This window comes from Sceloporus undulatus, chromosome 1 (assembly GCF_019175285.1).
Source record: "Sceloporus undulatus isolate JIND9_A2432 ecotype Alabama chromosome 1, SceUnd_v1.1, whole genome shotgun sequence".
Taxonomy (NCBI): Eukaryota; Metazoa; Chordata; class Lepidosauria; order Squamata; family Phrynosomatidae; genus Sceloporus; species Sceloporus undulatus.
Window position 1 is genome coordinate 345,341,160 of NC_056522.1, and position 21,057 is coordinate 345,362,216.

A 21,057-nucleotide genomic window follows, 5' to 3' on the forward strand; every position below is an offset into this window, starting at 1 on the left:
CATATTATTATTATTATTATTATTATTATTATTATTATTATTATTATTATTATTATTATCCTGCTCTTTCCCCCAAATTGGGACCCAGAATGGCATACAGTATTTAAAATGCAGTACAATTAAAGACATACAAAAGTGATACATTAAAATAAAACAAAATTAGAGTGGGCCCTTGGTATCTGCTGGGGTTTGGTTCCAACAGCCCTTCCCATGGATAACAAAATCCACAGATGCTTCAAGTACCATTATGTGCAATGGCATAGTAAAATGGTGTCTGTAATATGAAATGGCAAAATCAAGGTTTGGGAATTTAAAAATATTTTTCAAGCTGTGGAGGCTTGAATCAATGGGGGTGGGGGGAATCCATGGATAAGGAATGCTGACTGTATTACAACATGAAAACAGATTGCATGTTAAAAGAATAAAATACAGTTTAAAAAAATATATACGTGTTTAAAACACTCTAAAACAATACAACACCCCTGTCCATTCTTTAAAAGTGTTCTCTTTTAAATGCCTGTCTAAACAAAAAAATCTTAGCCTGCCAGCGGAAGGATAACAAGGAAGGAGCTATTCTGGTCTCCCTGGGAAGGGACTTCGAGTTAGAGGGTAGCCACGGAAAAGGCCCTGTCCCCACCAGCCGTGCTTGTGATTGTGATGGGATTGTGACAAGGGCCTCTCCTGAGAGACCTCAGAGCCCAGGCCGGTTCAAACCAGGGAGATACAGACCCTGTACAGACTGGCCTAAAAGGCTGGTGTGGGGGTGGAGTTGGGGTGTCGCGTCTAGATGATGCATGCTCTCACTCTGCTCCCAAGGCGCCACGTGCCACTCCACACAGTGTCTATACAACACAGTTCAAAAGGAGCACCATAGCACTATTAACCTATATATTCCCTCATTTAATGTCACTCTATTTAATGTGCACAGTCTTATTGACTTTTGTAGCCATTGCAAGTTGCACACTGTTACTTACCTTGAGGCCTAAATCATGCTGTGAGCAAAACCATTTAAGCATGGCCTTGGCCCTTGCCCTTTAAATAAGCAACTTAAGAGAATGCTTTACATTTATACTTCATCAGCATCAACACATTATAATATTCTTCTGTTCATTCCAAGCAGCTGGTGTTTTCTCTGAAAATGAAAAGCATTCATATGAAAATGTAGGTAGTTTATTCCCACACTTTCCTTGTGCAACAGAAAAAGGGTGCTTTCTTAGCCTAAGAAGCCACTGAAGAGTAAAGTTTTCCCTTTTGGACACCTTTAGCTACATAGCAGGCCATAAGATAAGGAACTGTTCTGTCCTGTCAATGTGTGCTATGAATGGAACAAAAATGGTTAGATTCACATGCCTGGACAAACATTTGCATGGTGCATCTCCTATGACCTGGCAATGAGAGAGAGGACATCTAGCTTTAGACATCTATAGGTCTGAAAGGGTTGAATACATTTTGAATGATAAAAAGGGGTGCAATACTGTACATACATTTCAAAAATGTAATCAGCAAAAATGTATGTGCTTGAAAAGAGTGCATAAGCAGAGTTTAGCAATGGAAACATTGTTACAAAAATGTAGGCATACAAAAAGAAAACATCACCCCAAATATCCACAAATGTTCATGCAGGAAGGCGGGGGAGTCTTGCAACCTGATACAGAGTGGGGAGGGAATGCGAATTCTGATGAGATTCTGAGAATGGCAATGAGACTATATCCCTGATGTAAACACAAGCAAGGACTACACCACCATCGTATTTGGTACTTGCATACCCTCCAACTATCTCAGTTTGGCAGGGACAGTTCCAATTGATCTATTGTCATCCAACTTTTTCAGCTACTTTTTAAAATGTCCCAATTTCTCCCCTCCCCCTGTTTTCAGCTGCTGAAAACAAATATTCAAAAAGCAAAAAGTACCATAGTTTGGATTCAACTCATCAGGGGCAGAAGAGAGGAGGGGCTGGAATCAAGCAAAAGCAAACTGCTGCAGCCTCTCCTAGCACATGTGTTCTTCCTCATTAATAACTTTTGCCATCTTGACCACACTCTGATGTTGCTTGGCCACACATATCTCAGTTTTCATCTGCAAAATTCTTGGTCAGCTCTCCACTATCAGCTGTATTGAACCAGGGTGGACCTAACAAACAAGAAGTTGTCCTTACCGGCCAAAGAAATTTGTCCCACACAACCAGGTTTAATACACTCAGATTTACCTTTCAAAATTGGACAAGTGTCTGCCTCAATTAACTGTTCAGAATCTCCCCAAAGATGAATAATTTTCTGTTGGTATTGGTTCCAGTGCTAAAATTAGGCAGAGTACTAATATTACTCATAAATCTTAATTCTCATATATCACTGAATGTAATGGCAATAGTTGTGACATAAATTAGCAAAATTAAAATTATACCTTTAAATTACACTATCATATGCACAGCTTAAATGTATTTATAAGTGTATAATTCCATGTGGTTAAAGTGAAAATGTAGTAAGATTTTATGCTTTTTTTAAAAAAATAATTTTAATTTTTTGATTTTTTAAATTTAATATTTAATTAGAATTTAATTTTTTAAAAAATAATGACTAGGACCTCTCTTTTCTCCTCTCACGGAGCCTCAACCCACTCACCCCTTCTCCTCAACATTTTAAAGAGATGTAGGGGAATGCCACAAACCATTCCTATCAAAAGGAAAATGATTGAGGAGTAGTAATATCACCCCCCTTAGGGTGTCATCTGAGAGAAGCCTGCACACTCTGCACCTGAGTTAGTGCTCACAGGATGATCATTCTTGGCTGCCCCATCATCTTTGATTGTGATTTCCTGCATGGCAGGGGGTTGGACTGGATGGCCCTTGCGGTCTCTTCCAACTCTATGATTCTATGATTCTATGTTTTTGTAGGATATCTAAAGTAATTTGTAGTGGTCTGGCTGGATGGCTTGATATAACTGATCCCACAATGCTATTGTTTCTCAATGGGGCAAGAGGAGACATCCATTTCCACAGGTAGAAGCAAAAATGAAGAAAGTACAAAACAGCAGTCTCTGGCAACACATCAAGATATATGTAGAACAGGTCTGATGGAAATAGTTGTCCAAAGGTCAGAAGACTAAGGGTGGAATGTTCTCTTCCGAACCAAGAAAGCACTCAGAAGTATATACCTCTGGAGGCTGAGTCAGAGGAAACCAGTACAGTCCCATTTTGATAACAATGTCTATAGAAGCAGAAGTATAATCTAGATAGACAGTCCAAAGTGAAATGAAGCAAACAGTCACAAGCCAAGTCCAAAGCCAAGGCAGTTGCCAAAAAAATTAGACCAGATTCAAGCCGAATTTGAGGAAGCGATCAAGGGTATCAATCAAGGTGTCCAGAAGGTGTTGGATCTATTGTCTGCAGTACCAGAATGAAATTGTATGACGAACCAAGCAAAGATACTGATGTCAAGGGCAGCAGGGCTGGAAGAACCTAATGGAAACATCCATTGACAGTTCTTCCTAAGAGCAGCAAGAGACATCATTCTGGACTGCCCCAAGCCAAATCAAATGCAAAAAAACCAACAGTGCTAGAAATCTTTGAATTGCCCCTAAGAAAAACATCTTTTCTATATCATCAGTAGAACAAACAGGCACAACATGTATTCAGGGAACAGAAAAAGAGGGATCCTTCCCAAATGAATTTGTGAAAGCTCCTTCACATCACTGAGCATATGCTGGCCAGTTACTCCTGGCAGGTGTACATCATGGATGACATCAAGCCTTGGCAGAATTTTGGCATCTAGTTCCAGGGCATGGTAGAGAAACAGTAGACCTGATTTTGTGCATTTACAAAGTAGGTGCGGTCTGAGACCACCAAAACAAGAAGAAGCAGAGTCATTGAAAACTGGCTGCCTTTTGGAACACGTAGATATGTTGACCAGTTTCAAAAGTGGGACATGTCAGGCATGGATCCCATCTTTGATTTACAGCTTGTTGAATTCATAGATAAATACATATTCTGGAAGTACAATGTATGCCAAGTACATTAGAAAAATATGGCCTAAAACTGTGCTGGTGCTGCAGTGCTAAAAGAACATATCCTTTCAAAGGTTTTAACCTGGGCAAGTAGTCTAATAAATATTTCCCGGTGAGATACAATCTGGTCACTAGATTAAAACTGGCAGACGGTGTGTTAACCAAACACCTACGGTATAATGCTTATTTGTACAAAATAAACCACATCACTCCCCCCCCCCCCCCGCAAACACACACAGCAGGGCAGCAGATAAAAAAAGCAAGGGAGTTGTGTGTTTCCTGTAGCCAGACCTGGTTGTAATTCAGCCACATAGGACCAGAGTCACAAACAGTTCCCTTAAGTGCCACATCAGCCAAATAGCCAGAAGGATATCGTGATCAATGGTAAAAAATACTATTGCAAGTCTAGTAAAACAAACAAAGATTTCTTCTTCCTCACCAAATTTAAATTTTATGACACCCACCAAGATGACAAAGGCTATTTCTGTCCCAAACCCAAGACTAAACACAGTTTGGAATAGTTAGAAGCTACCAGTTGCATTCAAGTAAACAACAACAACAAAAAATACCTTTAATAAAAAAAGATTAGAAACTAGCTGATAATAAACTAGGGTGCTGGATCTAGTGAAGTCTTTGTCAGCAGAACTACTATGAGGAGTTGGATCATAATCATCTTCCAAAGCAACATGCACAGCCTCCAGAAACCAACTATTGTTTCTCATTTGAACACTCTCACTGATTACTCTGCATCATGTTACAACCACAAATCAACATGGGATTCTTGTTCTGTTTCATTGTGTGGGACAAAAATACCCCATGGCAAAATCCAATAGATCTTTTGAGATAATTATCAGGGTTTTTTTTAATTAAAAAGACAAAACAACTGAAGCTTTGGGACACATTAAAACTCTTGATGTGATAAAGTAAAATTCCTATCATGTAGGTTTAGTTCTGTATAAATTCTCCAATCAAAGATAATGTTGCGATACTAAAATGCCCCATCTATCTAGATGAGGGCTAATTCACAATTGTAATGTGGTGTAGTTATGCTCTGGTTATTGAAACAGGGGAATTAATCATAAATGATTCATTGCTTGCAGTGATTTATTGCTGAGCTTGTTTAAAGTAACTTTTCGAGGTCTAAAAAATTCCACACTAATATTACTGCTGCTTTGGAGCATCCTTGAATATTGGGCAGGGAACCTCAATAGGGAGTCCTCCAACAAGGGACTGAGATAGCTGACAGCTGTGGAGTGAGATCATATTATGTCATTTTGTTCAGCACTCTCTCATTTTGTCCAACTCCCTTCTGTGTATTATTGCTCTAAGCAGAACCAAACTCAACTTTTACTTGCGATCAGAAATGAAAGAAATCAACAACTTGGTGGCACAAGCCAACCAAGGTTAAACAGCTTTCAGCTCCACTTGTTTTGCTGGTAAAGTTTTAAATAGGGACTTAATTTTCCTTGTTGAAATGAATATAATTAGTGGAATAAACACAATTCTATCTCCTGAAGGTCCCCTCTGTATGTGGCTTCCACATATTTCTCCACTTTGTTATTGGAATGTGTGCACGTATTTAGGAGGATTAAAAATATATATATATTCTTAATCAATTTCCTTGGTTAGTTTATGGAAATGACAGTAGGGAGACCCAGTTTTTACTTGGCAGGCCTGCTTGGGCTTCCCATTCCAGCCCTTATTATTCACTCTGGTATGTGGCCTGTGCCACATGTGTCAATGTCTTTTAGAAGCCGTCAGGCTACACCATCTGGTCTTGTGTCTCTGTATGTTGTGCACTTTATTTCAGACCTATGACCACACTATTATGGTGTTTTCTTGTCAAGATTTGTTCAGAGGTTTACCATTACCTTTCCCTAAGGTTGAGAGAGTGTGACATGCCCAAGGTCACACAGTGCATTTCTGTGGCTGAGCTGGGAATCAAACTCTGGTCTTCAGAATCCTAGTCCAGCACTCAATCCACTATGCCACACTGGATCTCAGTGACTGGCAAAAAGGGAGATGCAGCGGAAAGGCAGAAAGATCAGACAGAGCAAACACACTGGGAATCCATGTATCATTTATTTATTGGACTTATATCCCACTTTTTTTCCAAAATGGGATTCAAGGCGGTTGTGTAAACACTTAGAAGCATCTCTATTTGACTTGCTAATGAAACTTAATTTTTATTTTCCTGAAGTATCCACATGGCCAGGAGGAGAAGGGCTTGGTCTGCATGAATGTCTAACACCTGAACTGAGCACAGCAACATCTTCAAAATGCAGGCTTGTGACTAACGTTGTGATATTTCTTTCCTCTCCTGTATGATCTTTAACATCTTTGATGAAGAAGTCAGCAGAGCTTCAAAAGCTTGCAACATGTATTTTGTGCATTTTGTTTGGTCAATAAAGGTATATCTGTTTTGTGGATTTTGGGTGTTATTGTACTTAGCATTTCTTGTTCCTTTTACTTTAGTGATCCCTTTCTGTACTATCACTATACACAGGAAACCGTTGTCCTCACTTCCAAGAGTCTTTCATTTGCCTTCTCCCTATTCTTCCTTTCTCATTTTCTTCATTGCTGTCAGAACACCGGTTTGCTTATCTTTGATCTCTGCAAATTTCCAGAAATTGAGATCCAACCTACTTCAGTCAGTTGATCCAGAATATGACTATGGCTTTGTTTTACTGACCTGTTTAAACTGTGAGCACATTTCTAAGCTAACTTTTCCATAATCAAGTCTGGTTTATGGATTATTATTGTGTCATTTTTAATTCTATGATTTACGTACCTGGTATGCATCAAATCATGCTTTGCTTATGAGCTAATCAATTCTCTATAATGCCTTATATAGTTCAAATGCTAATTTCCAGAATATATATTTGTCGCTATTGTTGATTCCAGTGCGTTCTGTAAAAAGCCCTTGAGAAATATGGGTGTGTGAGAGTTACTGGAACAAATTTAGTTAGAAGTGTTCCTCCCAAGATTCAAATATCTCTTATAGGCATGTATCTTAGAGTGGATACTAGTATATACATTTGTCTAAAGAGGACACTTATTATCTAATAATTAAAAAAGAACAAAATGAAATTGCCCCAAATATTATATTTTAAAGAGGTATTGGCTATCAATGAGAGACAGTGTGGTGTAGTGGTTTGAACACTGAACTATGACTCTGGAGACCAGGGGTTGAATCCCTGCTCAGCCATGGAAACCCACTGGGTGACTCTGGGCAAGTCAACTCTCTGTCTCAAAAGGAAGCGATGGCAAAACCTTCTATCAAAAACTACTTGAAATCACACAACAACAATGAATGAAAACTACTTGTAGGCTTCTCCATAATGTCACCCTAGCAAAGCTAAGCAACATAAAGTAAAACCTCAGTCCTATTTCTGTCTGGCTAAAATATTTTAACAAAGCCGAATACTATAATTTATATTAGTTTTAGTGACTGATACTGTAGTTTGGGTGTTGGACTTGCACTTTGGCAGGCAAACTCTGGTCCTCCAGGTTTTGGGACTTCATCTCCCAGAAGCCTCATCCACCTTGGCCAATGGTCTGGGATTCTGGGAGCCGACGTCCAAAACACTTGCAAGGCCAGAGTTTAGGAATCAGATCGAATCCTCTCTTAGCCATGGAAACCCACTATATGACCTTAGGCAAGTCACACTGTGTGAGCCTCAGAGGACGGTACAACAACCCCCTTCTGAATAAATCTTGACAAGATACCCTGGTAATAGGTCCACCATAAGTCAGAAATGACTTGAAGGCATACAGAATCACTTTTTTGTGTTACTATGGTCTCATGCAGGCATTAAACAAACAAGTGCTCACATTACCCTGATTGCACGACTGTTGCATGGCCACAGTGGAGGGAAGACTGCACTCTCCTGATTTTTATGTTTGGGGTGTAAGCTTTTGAATCCTGGCCTAAGTACATAAAAACTCATGGCAATTATTTTATATAATACATTAGTGAGAGCTATGTCCTGGCCCAGAGAGCTTACCATTCAAAATTCCACAGAAAAGTCTGGGAACTGGAGGCAGGGATAAACTGGAAAGGCAGTGTATGGTTGTTTCAATAAAATGCTTGTAGATTCAATGAGGTATGAGAACTAGCTACTTGTACCCAAGGGTTCACAGAAAAGCAAGTAAGTGGTATGAATGCTATGCTATGAGAGGTGTACAAGATAAAGCAAATAGCAAAGTCTTTTAAGGAAGTAGAAGATCTTTGGATGGTTCTGGGAAGTGAGGCTGGACAGCAAGGATCACTGGCAGGGAAGTACTGATACATTCAAGATAAACCACCGTTTGAAAGAAAAGGACTAGCAGTTGGGTTGGGCCCAACATGAAACTAGTGTAGAGACTGAGGGCAGGGATTTGAGGGGATGCGTGTCAATGATCTTGGCAGTATAGGGTGCGATATGCATGTGAGAAGATCGAGCTGAGACAAGTATGGAAGCATGTATTGACTAGTTTTTGTTGAAGAGACAGTGTACTCTTTTCTTAGCATCAAATGAAAAGTCACCTGACATGCCTATACCAATATGGGGGGAAGCAAAGAAATACAAGAGTCAAAAATAATGCTATGGTTGTTCAGCATACTATCACTATGTAAGAAGTGCAGGACAACTGTGACATTAAAACACAACACTTCCCTACTCTGATTACAATAGGGCAGCCATACAAGACAAATTGCACAACCCACAGCATTGGCATATGTTTATGTTTAGGCCAACCAAAAAGGCACAAAAACTTTTTTCATTTTAAAAGCAGCAATGTTTAGAGTCCTTCCCTCTGTCCTTCTTAAAACCATCATCGCCCAATGAAGAATCCATTTTGAAAGTGTGTACAAAAAATCGTGCCATGTTGGTTTGCCTAAAGGTATTGCTATACCATGGACTGTAGAATTAGTCTTACAGAATGTGGATTGCTGCACCCTCTGCTGGTTTGAAGAATTACATATATGGATAATACTTCCCTTGAATTATCTAATTATCTATTGAACTAATTAACATAAGTTAATTAATGCAAAACAGTTATTTCTTCTACTCTAATAATAAAAACTATTTTGTCAGACCTTCAAAACATGATATTTCAAAAGTGTTTTTCTTGACCAGAAGCAAAATGTCATGGCCTTTGATTTATTCTAGCACATACAAGTGTCTTCATTCCGTCCTGGTAAGCAGGCTTTGAGCTAAATAGGGAGTTCTCCGTTCAGATCCTGCGTCTGCCATGACTAATTCACTATATGGTAGGAAAACAAGCCATACAGCATGGGCATCCAGCGCCCATATATGCAGAATGAAGCTAGTACAACAACATGAGAATCAACTGTACCGAAGGTAGTTTCAGAAGGTACCCCGCTGTCAAAAAATGGGTAAAGCAGATAGGGGGAACGTGCAGTCATCCATATGTTGTTGAACTGCAACAGCCATCAATCCTCAACCACTGGCAATGCTGAGGGGAGTTTCAGTCCAACAACTCATGGAAGTACTGGACTGGAGTTTAGAGTCAAATCCAACATTAAGGGACAGTGCATTTCCTATGCATGGACCTGTTTTCCCACCCACAACAAAATGTCTTCAGAGATATGAGCTTGATAAATCAGACTGGCAAATTAGGCCTGTATTTATCTTCCAATGACCAATCACAAAAGAAAGCATGCACGACATTCAGCAAGACATTTAGGTGATGAAAATCAAGGGCTAATTCAATCCAATGACTTCCATAACTTGAAGGAACACCTCTTCAAAATATTGTCTAATTTGATCCTAGGGATGCAATGTTATGCATATTTACTTGAATTCTTTGCTATTTATTCCTGAGTAAGCAAGCACTCAATGGCACTGTTACACAGAAAGAGGGGTTAAACTTCAAACTGAATTTATAGTTCAGCTAAATGAGTAATTATTTTTGTCAGAAATATCACTTCTCTTTTTCAACTTTAAAAAGAAAACACAGGTTTTCATATAGCATTACAGGCCAATCACAAAAGTGGCATATTTATTCAACAAGATATAGTACAAAATGAATCTGTACACCTTTCTATTAACAGGATTTGTTTACACATTTATATTACACTTTTCCAGCCTTTATACTGCATCATTTTAAATACAAAATAAAATGTACAAAACTCCTTATATACTCTTAGCATCTTGGGCTAACAGTAGACAAAAAACTTTTCTCACTAGCCCTCTCCAACTGTACATATTCAGTTGCATTTCTGTAATCATACCGACCTTTTAAAAATCTGGGAAAATTCTGTTTATCATGCTCTGTTTAAAATAGCAAAGAACTGGGAGACTTTCCATCCTTGTAATCAAATTAGATGGAATTTAATCTTCTTTAGAAATATCAGGGTGCAAGTTCTGGCCCTAATCTAGCTTCAAATTACCATGACTTTCAGCCTGATCCTGAATGATTTTACTCAGAAGTAAGTCCTGCTGTGTCAAAAGAGACATAGAACCAGGCAAGAGTGCACAGGACAGCAACCTCAGTTCCACTGAAATTAAGGGAACACATCAGTTGCATCAAAGATCTCTGGATGAGATGCATGACACTGATGCCCTATTGTCGCACATACAAGAGCTAATTACTTTTTATACCCAATACAATTTGCTTGAATCTTCATGCAAGTTCTATTTTTGCACCAAACTCAGCATCATGTGAAGTCAGACATCAGTCACAAACATGTTTCATTAGTTTCAATGAGGTTACCTATCATTGAAAAAAATGGCTACCTTTAGCTGGAGTGCTGTACATTTCTATTTAGTGGGAAACACTTTTCCTAATACACCAGCATTAGCTCTTAAAGGCAAGCTCCTCTCTCTTACTTTATTCCCTCAAGGATAATAGTCACAATAGTGCAATCTTCGCTCACACACAACCACACTGTGCATATCTGATTTATGCTATACGTGTGACGGCTACCAAGAAGACAAAGGCAGAACCTACAAGCCTCAACACAGATCTGTGGCAAAACAGCAACTATTATTTAAAATAACCTGTTCGTTCCCAGTTTAGCGATTGAAGACTTGTGTAACTCCCCACTCAAAGACTATTATTTCTCTATGTGCAAGTCTCAGGACAAATTTCTGTAAACATGAAGAGCACTACTTACATTCAGGTATGCAATGTTTATCAAAGCAAAATATAATCCTGTTCTGTGAAACATGCTGCTCACATTCAGAACACCTACTTAAGCAACTTTTAAAGATGTTACAAACTGAGAGGTTTTTAGTAACTTTTCAGTCAGTTCCTTTATATGTTCTAATCCTTCCTGGACAAAAATATTTATTCGGGGGGATGGTGGTGGTAAAGGAGACAACTTTTCATTGCACAGCCTCTGCTTTTGGGATATTTTCACAGACCGAACTCAACCGTTTCATTTATGTCAATTAACACATTTAAAACTAGGTCCTATAAGGCTGTTCCTCCCTTTACTTCTAACAAGGCATCCCTTGCACAGTTAAGTGGATACTCACTAAGATCACAACCCACAAGAAAACTTACAAGTCAAGGCCTATTTTCCTAGTACCAGCTGAATGCGAGCAATTTTCATACTGACAAATGCTAGATCTAGTTTGAAAGAAATTTTAAAAGGTTAAGAAAGAATAGAAGAGGGTATTCAAAGATATCAAATTCTTGTCAGATAACCTAGGTCTACGCAACGTTCTTAAATCCCTGAGTTAACTTGATGTTTTTCTATGTATTCTACTATGTCACATCCATAATGGATTTCCTTTAAATAGACTCAGCAATAGCAGAATCTGAGAAAACAAATTGCTTATTGCTTATTTTGATTTTTTTCCACCATTGGTAGGGAAGAAATCAGGTGGTTTGGTTATTTCTCAAAGTTTTTAACTGCATATGTGGCAATGGGTGCTTCATTTAGATGGAGATAACAGAGAAACCAAACCATCGTGTCCTTCCATCAATGAAAAAAAAAAATAGGAGTGCAACATGTATCTACAATAGCAATTAAATGTAACATTGGTGCTAAAAGACTTTGGAAATACATGAATACTATGTAGTTACTGTGACCCAGAGAAGTGACATTTTATTCCAATGAAACATGAAGAATTCTGTCACTGTTTAAATATCAATAAAATTAAGTATTTTTGGATTTCTGCTATAGTACTTTACACAAATTACAAATATTTGCAACCACCATTTCTAACAAGTTGAACATTTTCATAGTTGCAGGTTTTATTATGAAGTTTGTCTCTAGGGCTGTGAGAACTCCTGAAATGGTAAAAAAATAATTGTTTCACCATGCAGATTGCTCCTCTAAACTGCAGCCTGTATAGATACTTTCAACTGTGCCAGTTCCTTTTTGTCAAAATTATGGATACTTTTATTCATGGTAAGAGATTTTAATCTCATCTATTTGCTGGGTGCAAAATGTTCCAAGGTTCCACACAAGATTTTCTATCTTCACAATACTGTTGTTATGCCACAAAATGTCCTGCTGCTAGAAGTTCTTCCCAGAATTTCTAGAATAAATTACTAGCAAGGCAGTCTTGTTCAACACTATCCTTACATCTGAGAGACATAGTGTCTTTCATTTTAGAAGATGCCCCTGTTGCTCCAAATATAAATCAAATGCTTACCTAACAAAAGCTCTGTGGAAAGGTAGGTTGTATCCTTCTTAAATGATCCACATGAGAGCTACCTTCTAAAGAATGTGACTCAAAAGCAACAATGCTTTCAAGAGGACAGGCAGCTAATATGATGCTCTATAGAAACAGACATCTGCTCCTGCTACTGTAGTAGTAGAAAGGAACATGTTTTTTAGTCCTCAGAAAGCTATTCTTGTAGTTTTAATCTGTGTTATTTTAAAAAGAACAATATGTTAAAAAACATGAATCCCACAATCATGTCACTGCCTAGAACATGTTTTAGTTGATTTCATAGCATGGCAAACTTTTGAATTATATTTTCCACTGTAACTCAACCCTTAGTTCCTGCTTTGTGACATTCAGCTTTAGACATCCCCACAATCTCTCTAATGAACAGCCCCAATCTGCAAGAAGGTTAAAAACCACATGTCCTCTACTCAGATCAGGACTGTCACAGGGAATTCTGCTGTCAAACTGGCATAATCTAAATGGTAAGACTGTTATTAACTAATACCTTTAGAACAGTTTAGTATATGCTAATATAGTGCTATGCACGCTAGACTGCATGTGCATTTTTTAAAAAAAAAGATTATGTATTTTAGAGAGGTATGCAGATTACATATCAAATAGCTCCACAATCCCCTGCCACTATGATATTTAATTAAGTCTAGCTCATTAAAACTGGATCATGATGAAACTGAAAAGTAAAGCAGCTACAAATGCGAGAGAGAGAGAGAGAGAGAGAGAGAGAGAGAGAGAGAGAGAGAATGAATATGAGACTGTATTAAAGGGGTTTTCTGAAATTGATTAAAATTGGTACTTTTTCCAGTCCACTGCTTGGCTAATCTTGGCATATTTGTGGAACAATTAAGAAAAGAAAGACTGAAAAAAGTTACCTTGTGTATTTGGGGGATGGCAGGAGAACACTGCAAGTTGTAGGCAGGCTTAATCAAACATATCTGAGTTTTACACACATTGTGGTTTTTTGTTGTTGCTGTTAAATTAAATTTTCTCTTTGATAGTGCAATTCATACCTCAATCCCTGCTATTAGGAAAAGACTATATCCAAAATAGGAAGGATACCTACAGAGCACAGAGAATCTGAAGTATATTTACCATATTTACTGATTGTCTTTATATCCTTCTTATGACTGGTAGACCCAAGTTACAGCATCAAAAGGGTGCAACATACTAATAAGGGATTAAAATGATTTAGAAATAATTGGGAGAGCCAGAAAGTAAATCAAAGTTTATCAAAATGCAGAATGCACTTTGATAAGAGCACCCTTTTAAAAAACTACTTAGTGGAAAAGCACAGGCCTGATTTTCTTGTACTGAGCTACACAATATTTTCCTTTCTGTTTAGTGCAACTTCCACAGGGCGTTCAACCTATTGAGGAATAATTCAAAAGAGCACTGAACAATGTGGATACAGCAGGCATCACTTTTGAAGTAGTACACTTTTGCTTCACAAAAAGCTGCTTTGTTATTCCATTGGCACTGAAATAACATTCAACTCCATCTTGAAGAAAGATGCTCATCCCTGAAAAAAAGGCATAGCTCTAAACTGTTTTCAGAATGTGTGTATGTGTATCTCTTGCAGATGTGGCCATTTGATCTGGTGTCACAAAATCACATGAGCTGTTCCAGGTTGAAAATCCAGTTTGCTTCACTAAGACCCCTGGTTCTGCTACTGTGCTGCCTGATGTTCTGGCGCAGGCTCCTGGGGAGGCACAGCTGGCCGCGGCCCTGCAGGCCTTGGGATTGCCTGATGTTGCCTCTGCCTGTAAGCTATAATTGTACCCAGAAGCAAAGCAATGATGGTCATGAGGTAGAGGTCCCACTCAGGGCCCAAGAGCTGGTCCATGTCAAGATGTGAGAACACCTCTTTGATCTAAACAAAGACAAGGCATATTTTAAAAGGAGAACATGGTAGGGAAATCATTGGCAATATAATCATGACATTTAAGAAGTAGCTCAGACTATCAACATATCTTCTTTAGTAAGATCAGCATATCTAATAGGCAACAGCATATGTGAAACATTGCAGCAGAACAATCCAAGCTACTTGGGCATTCCATTCTAACATTAAATCTTATTCATTGCACTGGAATCTGGTACCTGTGTGAGAACCTTCGAGAGTTGTTTTTGTTTTGTATTTCCCATCGACATCCACTGGGTATTACACACACCATCTATTTCAGTTTTATATCAATGTTACTGTAACTGCAAAGGGCAGCAACAAGACTTTCTACTCGCTCATCTCCAAATATCTCACTCCCCTGAAAAGCAGCCTCTGTCTTATCTTATAAATGGAATGTTTCTTTCCTGTACTTCCTCAAGAGAAAAGAATCTTAAGTGACCACTCAGAAGGGTGTTTGGATGGAAGTGAAGTTTCAGGCCAGATGTTCAGCTTGACTTTTCTAGTTTAATGATTGGCAGAATCATGATCATATATGGTCAGGAAGAAGAAAGGTATGCAGGACCATCTAAGAAGCTAAAGGGCAGTCATTATTATTTTTTTAAAGTCTATTACTATTATTTTTAAAGTCAAAAAATTATGATTTAAAAATATTCCAATTAAAAATGTGTTTTTAATTATTAATTTGTTTCCATTATTATGACAACTGGCTGTTAGCTATTATGGCTAAATGAAGTCTGTATTTGTATATCAAAAGACTTACAACCCCCTGCCCCAGTCAGGGTTTTTCCATCTGAGTGTTAAAGTCATCCCAAACTGACAATGAGTGTAATAAATCATTGGATCACACTGAACAGTCTCTGGGTCTACAAGACTTTGTAATTCACAATACTGGGTGTGTAGTGTTGAACAAAGGTAAAGGTTTCTTCCTCTGCACTAGTTGAATAGGAGTGAAATATGAGAAGTACTAAGCATGACAAAGAAATATAAAATCGAACTGTAATGGGAAAAGAAGAAAAACTAAGCACACAACATTAACTTGAAAACCCAACTCTACCAGAAACTGTTCTATCAATAGGTAAGTATTCTTATACTTTAACATTGTGCTACATAATATTTATATTTTAAGCCATCCAAGTTATTCACTTGAGAGGAGGAAAAGAGGTACACCATTCAACACCATTCTTTCCTTTGCATTACTTACATTAGTTTCCTGTACATACTGGAAGGCATAAATGATTCCTAGTTTACAGAGTGCAAGGAAGACAGGGACCTGAGCATCTGGACTAGCATCAGCTGCCATGTCATAGAAGCGTTTTGCAAGATGTATATCCTGCAATGTAAACACAAACATGCTAAGATATACTTTAAATAAAGCCCAAAACAGTTAACTCCAACTTGCTAATGCTGATTTCCAAATAGCAGTGAGAGGCATAACCCCCTTTTCCCAAGCTATGTATTTCATAAGAATGTACTCAGATATGGTAGAAAGCATAAAATTCCTGCAACCCTCCAGGATGGATGCTTATGCTACAGCAGATTGACAAAAATAACAGTATATCTCAAGTTGTGCTTACCTGCTTGATTCCAAGCCCTTTCTCATGCATATACCCTAAATTAAACATAGCTTGGGCACTGTGCTGTTGCTCTGTTGCCAGGCGGTAGTGAATAAATGCTGTTTCATAATCGATTTCAGTGCCAAACCCATAGAAGTGGTAATCACCAAGTTTCAGTCTAGCAACAGTATAACCTATCAGCAAAAAACAAACAAAAATCACACCTATATGAAGAGACCTGGAAGTTATTGTACATAAAGCTTTCATTTCAGCACCAGGTTCATTTGAACCACTGACAGAATATGAATCATCAGTACAGGGCTAAACATGAGTGTCTCAGCCCTTTTATGCAATGACAAGCACTGTAAATGGCATCTTTTGGGAAGCTTCAATGACTGACTTTAGAAATGACAAGTTTGGGACTTAGATTTTGTCCAGACTGCCCTGAAAGGCCAGCCTGAGGGCAGAGTCAGGGTGTAGCGTCCTGACAACGCATGCCCGACTCTGTCCCCCCAGGGTACCCTGATGCTGTGTGTGCTCCAGACAATGCGTGGCTTATCATGACATGTCTCTGACGCTTTGTCCAGATGACGCAGCGCCAAAGGAGCGCCATATAGGTATGCTGCCGCGGCTATGGCACCCTTTTGAGGGTACAAAAAGGAGCCACTTTTGGTGACTCCTTTTTGCGTCCTCGAAAGGCCAGACTGGGGCCACGGTATGAGGTTGCCACGGCCACGATGCAGCTGAAGAAGGGGCGGCTGGAGGCCACCCCTTCAGGGCTGTTTGTACAACCCCCTAAGCTGACTACACCAGTTATGGACCAAGACTGTATTTTGTCAACTGATGTAGATCTGATAATTTATTTTTCTAGTATGTAGATCTGCCTTGGTCCTGCTGTAGTTAGTACTAAAATCAGGAAGAGGGCAAAGAAAAGATTCATGTGGCATAAAGCAACACATTTATAGAACTTGGAACATGTTTACCATGCTCTATTTCCTGTAATTAAAATGCATCTCAACAACAGAGATCATTCCTTCATTTACCAATCACTCCAGGCATTTTCCAAAGGTGAAAACAGGATAAGTTCAAGTGTGACTGACCTTGAGAAGCTGCTCTGTTCCAGTGAAGTAAAGCTCTAGGGTAAGTCTCATTCTCTTCTATTATGCTAGCCTCTTCTGTAGAATCATGGGGGAAGAGGGAATGGAAATATTGAGACATCAGTTACAGTTAAATCCCTATTTTTTAAAAAAAATCCCACATGACCTATTCTTATGTTACTCGGTTGAGCAATTCTGGAAACAGGTTGGATCACATAAATCATGATCTACTGCACATTTAAGAATCTCAGATGGAAGCACAGTTGATTTGTGCTTTACACTTTACAGGATTGCTTATTTTTACACTGTGCTGTCACCTGAGATTATCACATGTCTAAGCCACATAACGAGGTGTGCAAGACCACCACTCCCTTCCACATGGCAGTTGGATATAAAGAAACATGGTACTCAAATATAACCCCCCTCCCCTTTTTGGAATATCTCTAGAAGCAATTCTATGAAGAGAAAATTTAACAACCTGCCTTCCTCAACACAGGAAGGAGTCAGTAACACATGCAAAAGGACTGTCAGTGAATTTTCTCACTGACGTTGGGACTAACTGAATGCTAGAGGCCCTGCTGCTACTGTAAACTTTCACATCTTAATTCCAATTCCTAAATCCTTAACTGAGGATGTGGGTTGTAACCTAAATAATATTCAGGGGAATCCCTGGCCAAGGTAATGAATCTAACACACACTGGTTACAATACCAGTATAAAATTTCCAGTAGGAAATGAATGACGTGACAGTGCATCAACTGAAGTAACATCAAAAATTCAGAAAAATAATACATCCAATGAAACACAACTCAGAAAACCCAACTTGATTCACACATCCTACCAGGTTACTCTAGACCAATGCAAAACAGTGCCTATTTACTAATTTCAAATACATTTTAACAAAGACCTTTGTATTCAGGCAGGCCTTTGGCAAACGACCTCCTTTTTAATTGAAAGTATTTTTAATTGGATGGGAGCTCTGTTTTTCTTTGATTGTATTTTTAATTTTAATGCTTCTATTTATCTTGAGTATGCGCACGATTGTACTGCAGGTGCTTGAAATCCCATTCATGGGAGAAAGCAAGAGATAATAAATGAGTTAACAAACAAGATTATGAGGAAGGAGAAGATAGTGACCACTTCAGCCTGCTAAACACTATTTTCTGGAAGACCTTTAAAGCAGTGCATGGTCTTGGTTTGGATTTACACTTGGGTAGTGCAAGTAATAAGAAGACATTTTTATTGCATGTTTAATATATCCATCCATTTTTTAATAGGATCTAACACAGTAACTTCTGTTGGAGTTATACAATGTGGGCCATTTGACTTAGCAATATAGATCAGAAAGAGAATTAAAACATTTCCAGGAATTTGTGTTTTAGGCTGCATTTACACTGGCATGTCTCAATGCTATGGAATTCTGGGATTTGTAGTTTCATGAGATATTTATATCTTCTGTCAGAAAGCTCTGGTGCCACAACAAATTACAAACCCCAGGATTTCATAGGATGGAGCCATGACAGTTATAGCAGCATCAAACAGCAATGATTCTGCTTTGTGGCATCAGCCTTAGTTTGTTTTTCTGACCCGTTCATGTTTTGATACAGGCTTTGAAATTTTATTTCTGTATTATTGTACTGATTTGTTTGTTCGTCATGACTGTCAGTAGGAAGACTGTAGATAACTTTATTCCAAAGTAATACAAATAGCTTGTCTTGCTACTTCATGTCAGGTTCTTTTGCTCTCAGAGCCATGACATTAAGAATGAGACTGCCTGGATACTGATAATTAACATACATCAAGCTAGTATTATATACAAGTATTCACGTAATGACTTACTCTGATCAAGAATAAAGGCAGCATTGCTTTGTGCAACCTCGTAGCCTTGTTCTGCCAATAGAAGATACTGAACAACTGCAGAATTTGTATCACCATCTTTGTAACTGTTGTAGGCAGCCATAAGCCTCTCAGACCAACGTCCTCTTTCACAGACATTCTTAAATAGCTGCAGAGAGAAAAATATACACACACCAAATATTGCACATATTCAGGATAGACATAAACTTCAGTTATTTTAGAAGGCAATACAGTATTGTTAAAAATACCATTGGGTGCACAGCCACCGAACAAAGATGAGAGGAAGAATTAAAAGTGACAAGCACTAGATAAAAGAATTAGAAAAACTAGTCAGATGTTCATTTACAGCAGGGCATTTTACTTTAAAAACTTCTGTTTTGGGGGATAGGAGAGGTAGTATATGTTATCAGGTCTATGTCTTCTTCTTTGTTTGTTTGCCTGTTTATATTTATGTTGAATTTTATGTAGACATACTTGTCTGTATTTTGAAAACTATTAATAAATATTTAATTAAAAAAACTTCTGTTTTATAAGAGCATACTTTCTAGGTCTTGCTGACCTTAGAGCTCTTCACTTTTTTTACATCAGGGTGGGAACTGTGATGTAATCCACATGTTTTATCTTATATTAATATTTTCATGAATATTTCTGTATTTTTTGTTTAAAAATATATTGTTTTAAATATGTTGTTAGCTGTTTTGAGTCCTATTATTGGATGAAAGGCAGAAAATAATTGAATATAATAATAATAATAAGAAGAATGCAGTTCCCGGCAGCAATATGGCCAATGGTAAGTAAAGTAAACTCCAGTCAAACATGTGGAGGGTGCTTGATTCCTACCACTGCTTTATAATAAACTCCAGAGGAAAGTGTTTAATGTGGGCTTTTTTTTTACTAAACAACTCACAAGATATATAGATTCAATACCCAAACATAAATGATGCCTTTATCATATTAGTTGTTGTTGTGTCCCTTCAAGTCATTTCCAACTTATGGCAACCTTAAGGTGACCCTATCACGCGGGTTTCTTTACAAGATTTGTTCAGAGGAGGTTTGCCATTGCCATCCCCTGAAGCTGAGAGCACGTGTCTTGCCCAAGGTCACTCAGAGGGTTTCATATTGTATTAGACTAATCTGAGTAGTTCATACAGATAAGTTCCTTTAAGACAGGTAAAAAACATTTAATTGAACATACTGGAACTAAACATTTACTAAAAGCATTTAAACCTAATGGACAGCAATTAGAATTCAAAGTAATATCAACTCACAGTGTACAAAATACTGCCGCTTGCCTGCATCTGCAATTATTTTGTTCATGCTTGATTAAAGACAAAGGTAGAAAACAAACTGACTCCTACCTCGACTGCAGTATGACAGGAACGCATCACACCTGTGCCAGTGGCATGCATCTGTGCCAGGTTATAGAAGGCTAGAATATGGCCTCCCTGGGAAGCCATATTAAAATACTTATAAGCTTGCTTATAGTCTCTCTTGACTCCAATTCCATCTGCAAAAAGAAAAGTGACAACAGATGCTTAACATCAGCTGGAATGATTGAAATGGTATCCCTTGGAGTGGAATCCAATGGCACATGAAGAGAAGTCTCTTTATTCCATGGAATTTCCTCCCTCTGTCTTCCCTGTTCTCGTTGTTATGTGCCTTCAAGTCATTTCTGACTCATGGACTTATCACAGGCTTTTCTTGGCAGTATTTGTTAAGGGGCGGGGTTCCCTTTGCTTTCCTCTGAAGTTGCTAGAATGTGACTTGCCCAAGGTCACCCAGTAGCTTTCCATGCTGTAGCTTTTCTAAATTATGCTTCCGAAGGTCATCCAAAAAGAGATTTTGAGAGTGAATGACTGAGTGTGTGTGCGCATGTATGTTGCTGAGAAGGAGGGGAGGTATCTACCTCTTGGATCTGTTGATGGAACTGAATGATTCTATGATTCTATAAATGGATGCAAGCTGCAGGAAAAGAGATTCCATCTCAACATTAGGAGAAACTTC

General features: G+C 38.3%; 1 protein-coding gene across 1 annotated transcript in view; it reads right to left on the reverse strand.

The window, feature by feature from the left end:
* Positions 1 to 9,972: 9,972 nt before the first annotated feature.
* Positions 9,973 to 21,057, reverse strand: part of SEL1L (SEL1L adaptor subunit of ERAD E3 ubiquitin ligase) — a 41,944-nt gene continuing 30,859 nt past the window's right edge. The window contains exons 16-21 of the mRNA XM_042477241.1: positions 20,412 to 20,560; positions 19,036 to 19,201; positions 17,201 to 17,275; positions 16,122 to 16,294; positions 15,749 to 15,877; positions 9,973 to 14,517 (exon numbers count right to left, since the gene is read on the reverse strand). Coding sequence (XP_042333175.1) covers positions 14,314 to 14,517; positions 15,749 to 15,877; positions 16,122 to 16,294; positions 17,201 to 17,275; positions 19,036 to 19,201; positions 20,412 to 20,560 — 896 coding nt within the window. The 3' untranslated portion in view covers positions 9,973 to 14,313. The remainder of the gene's footprint in view (positions 14,518 to 15,748; positions 15,878 to 16,121; positions 16,295 to 17,200; positions 17,276 to 19,035; positions 19,202 to 20,411; positions 20,561 to 21,057) is intronic.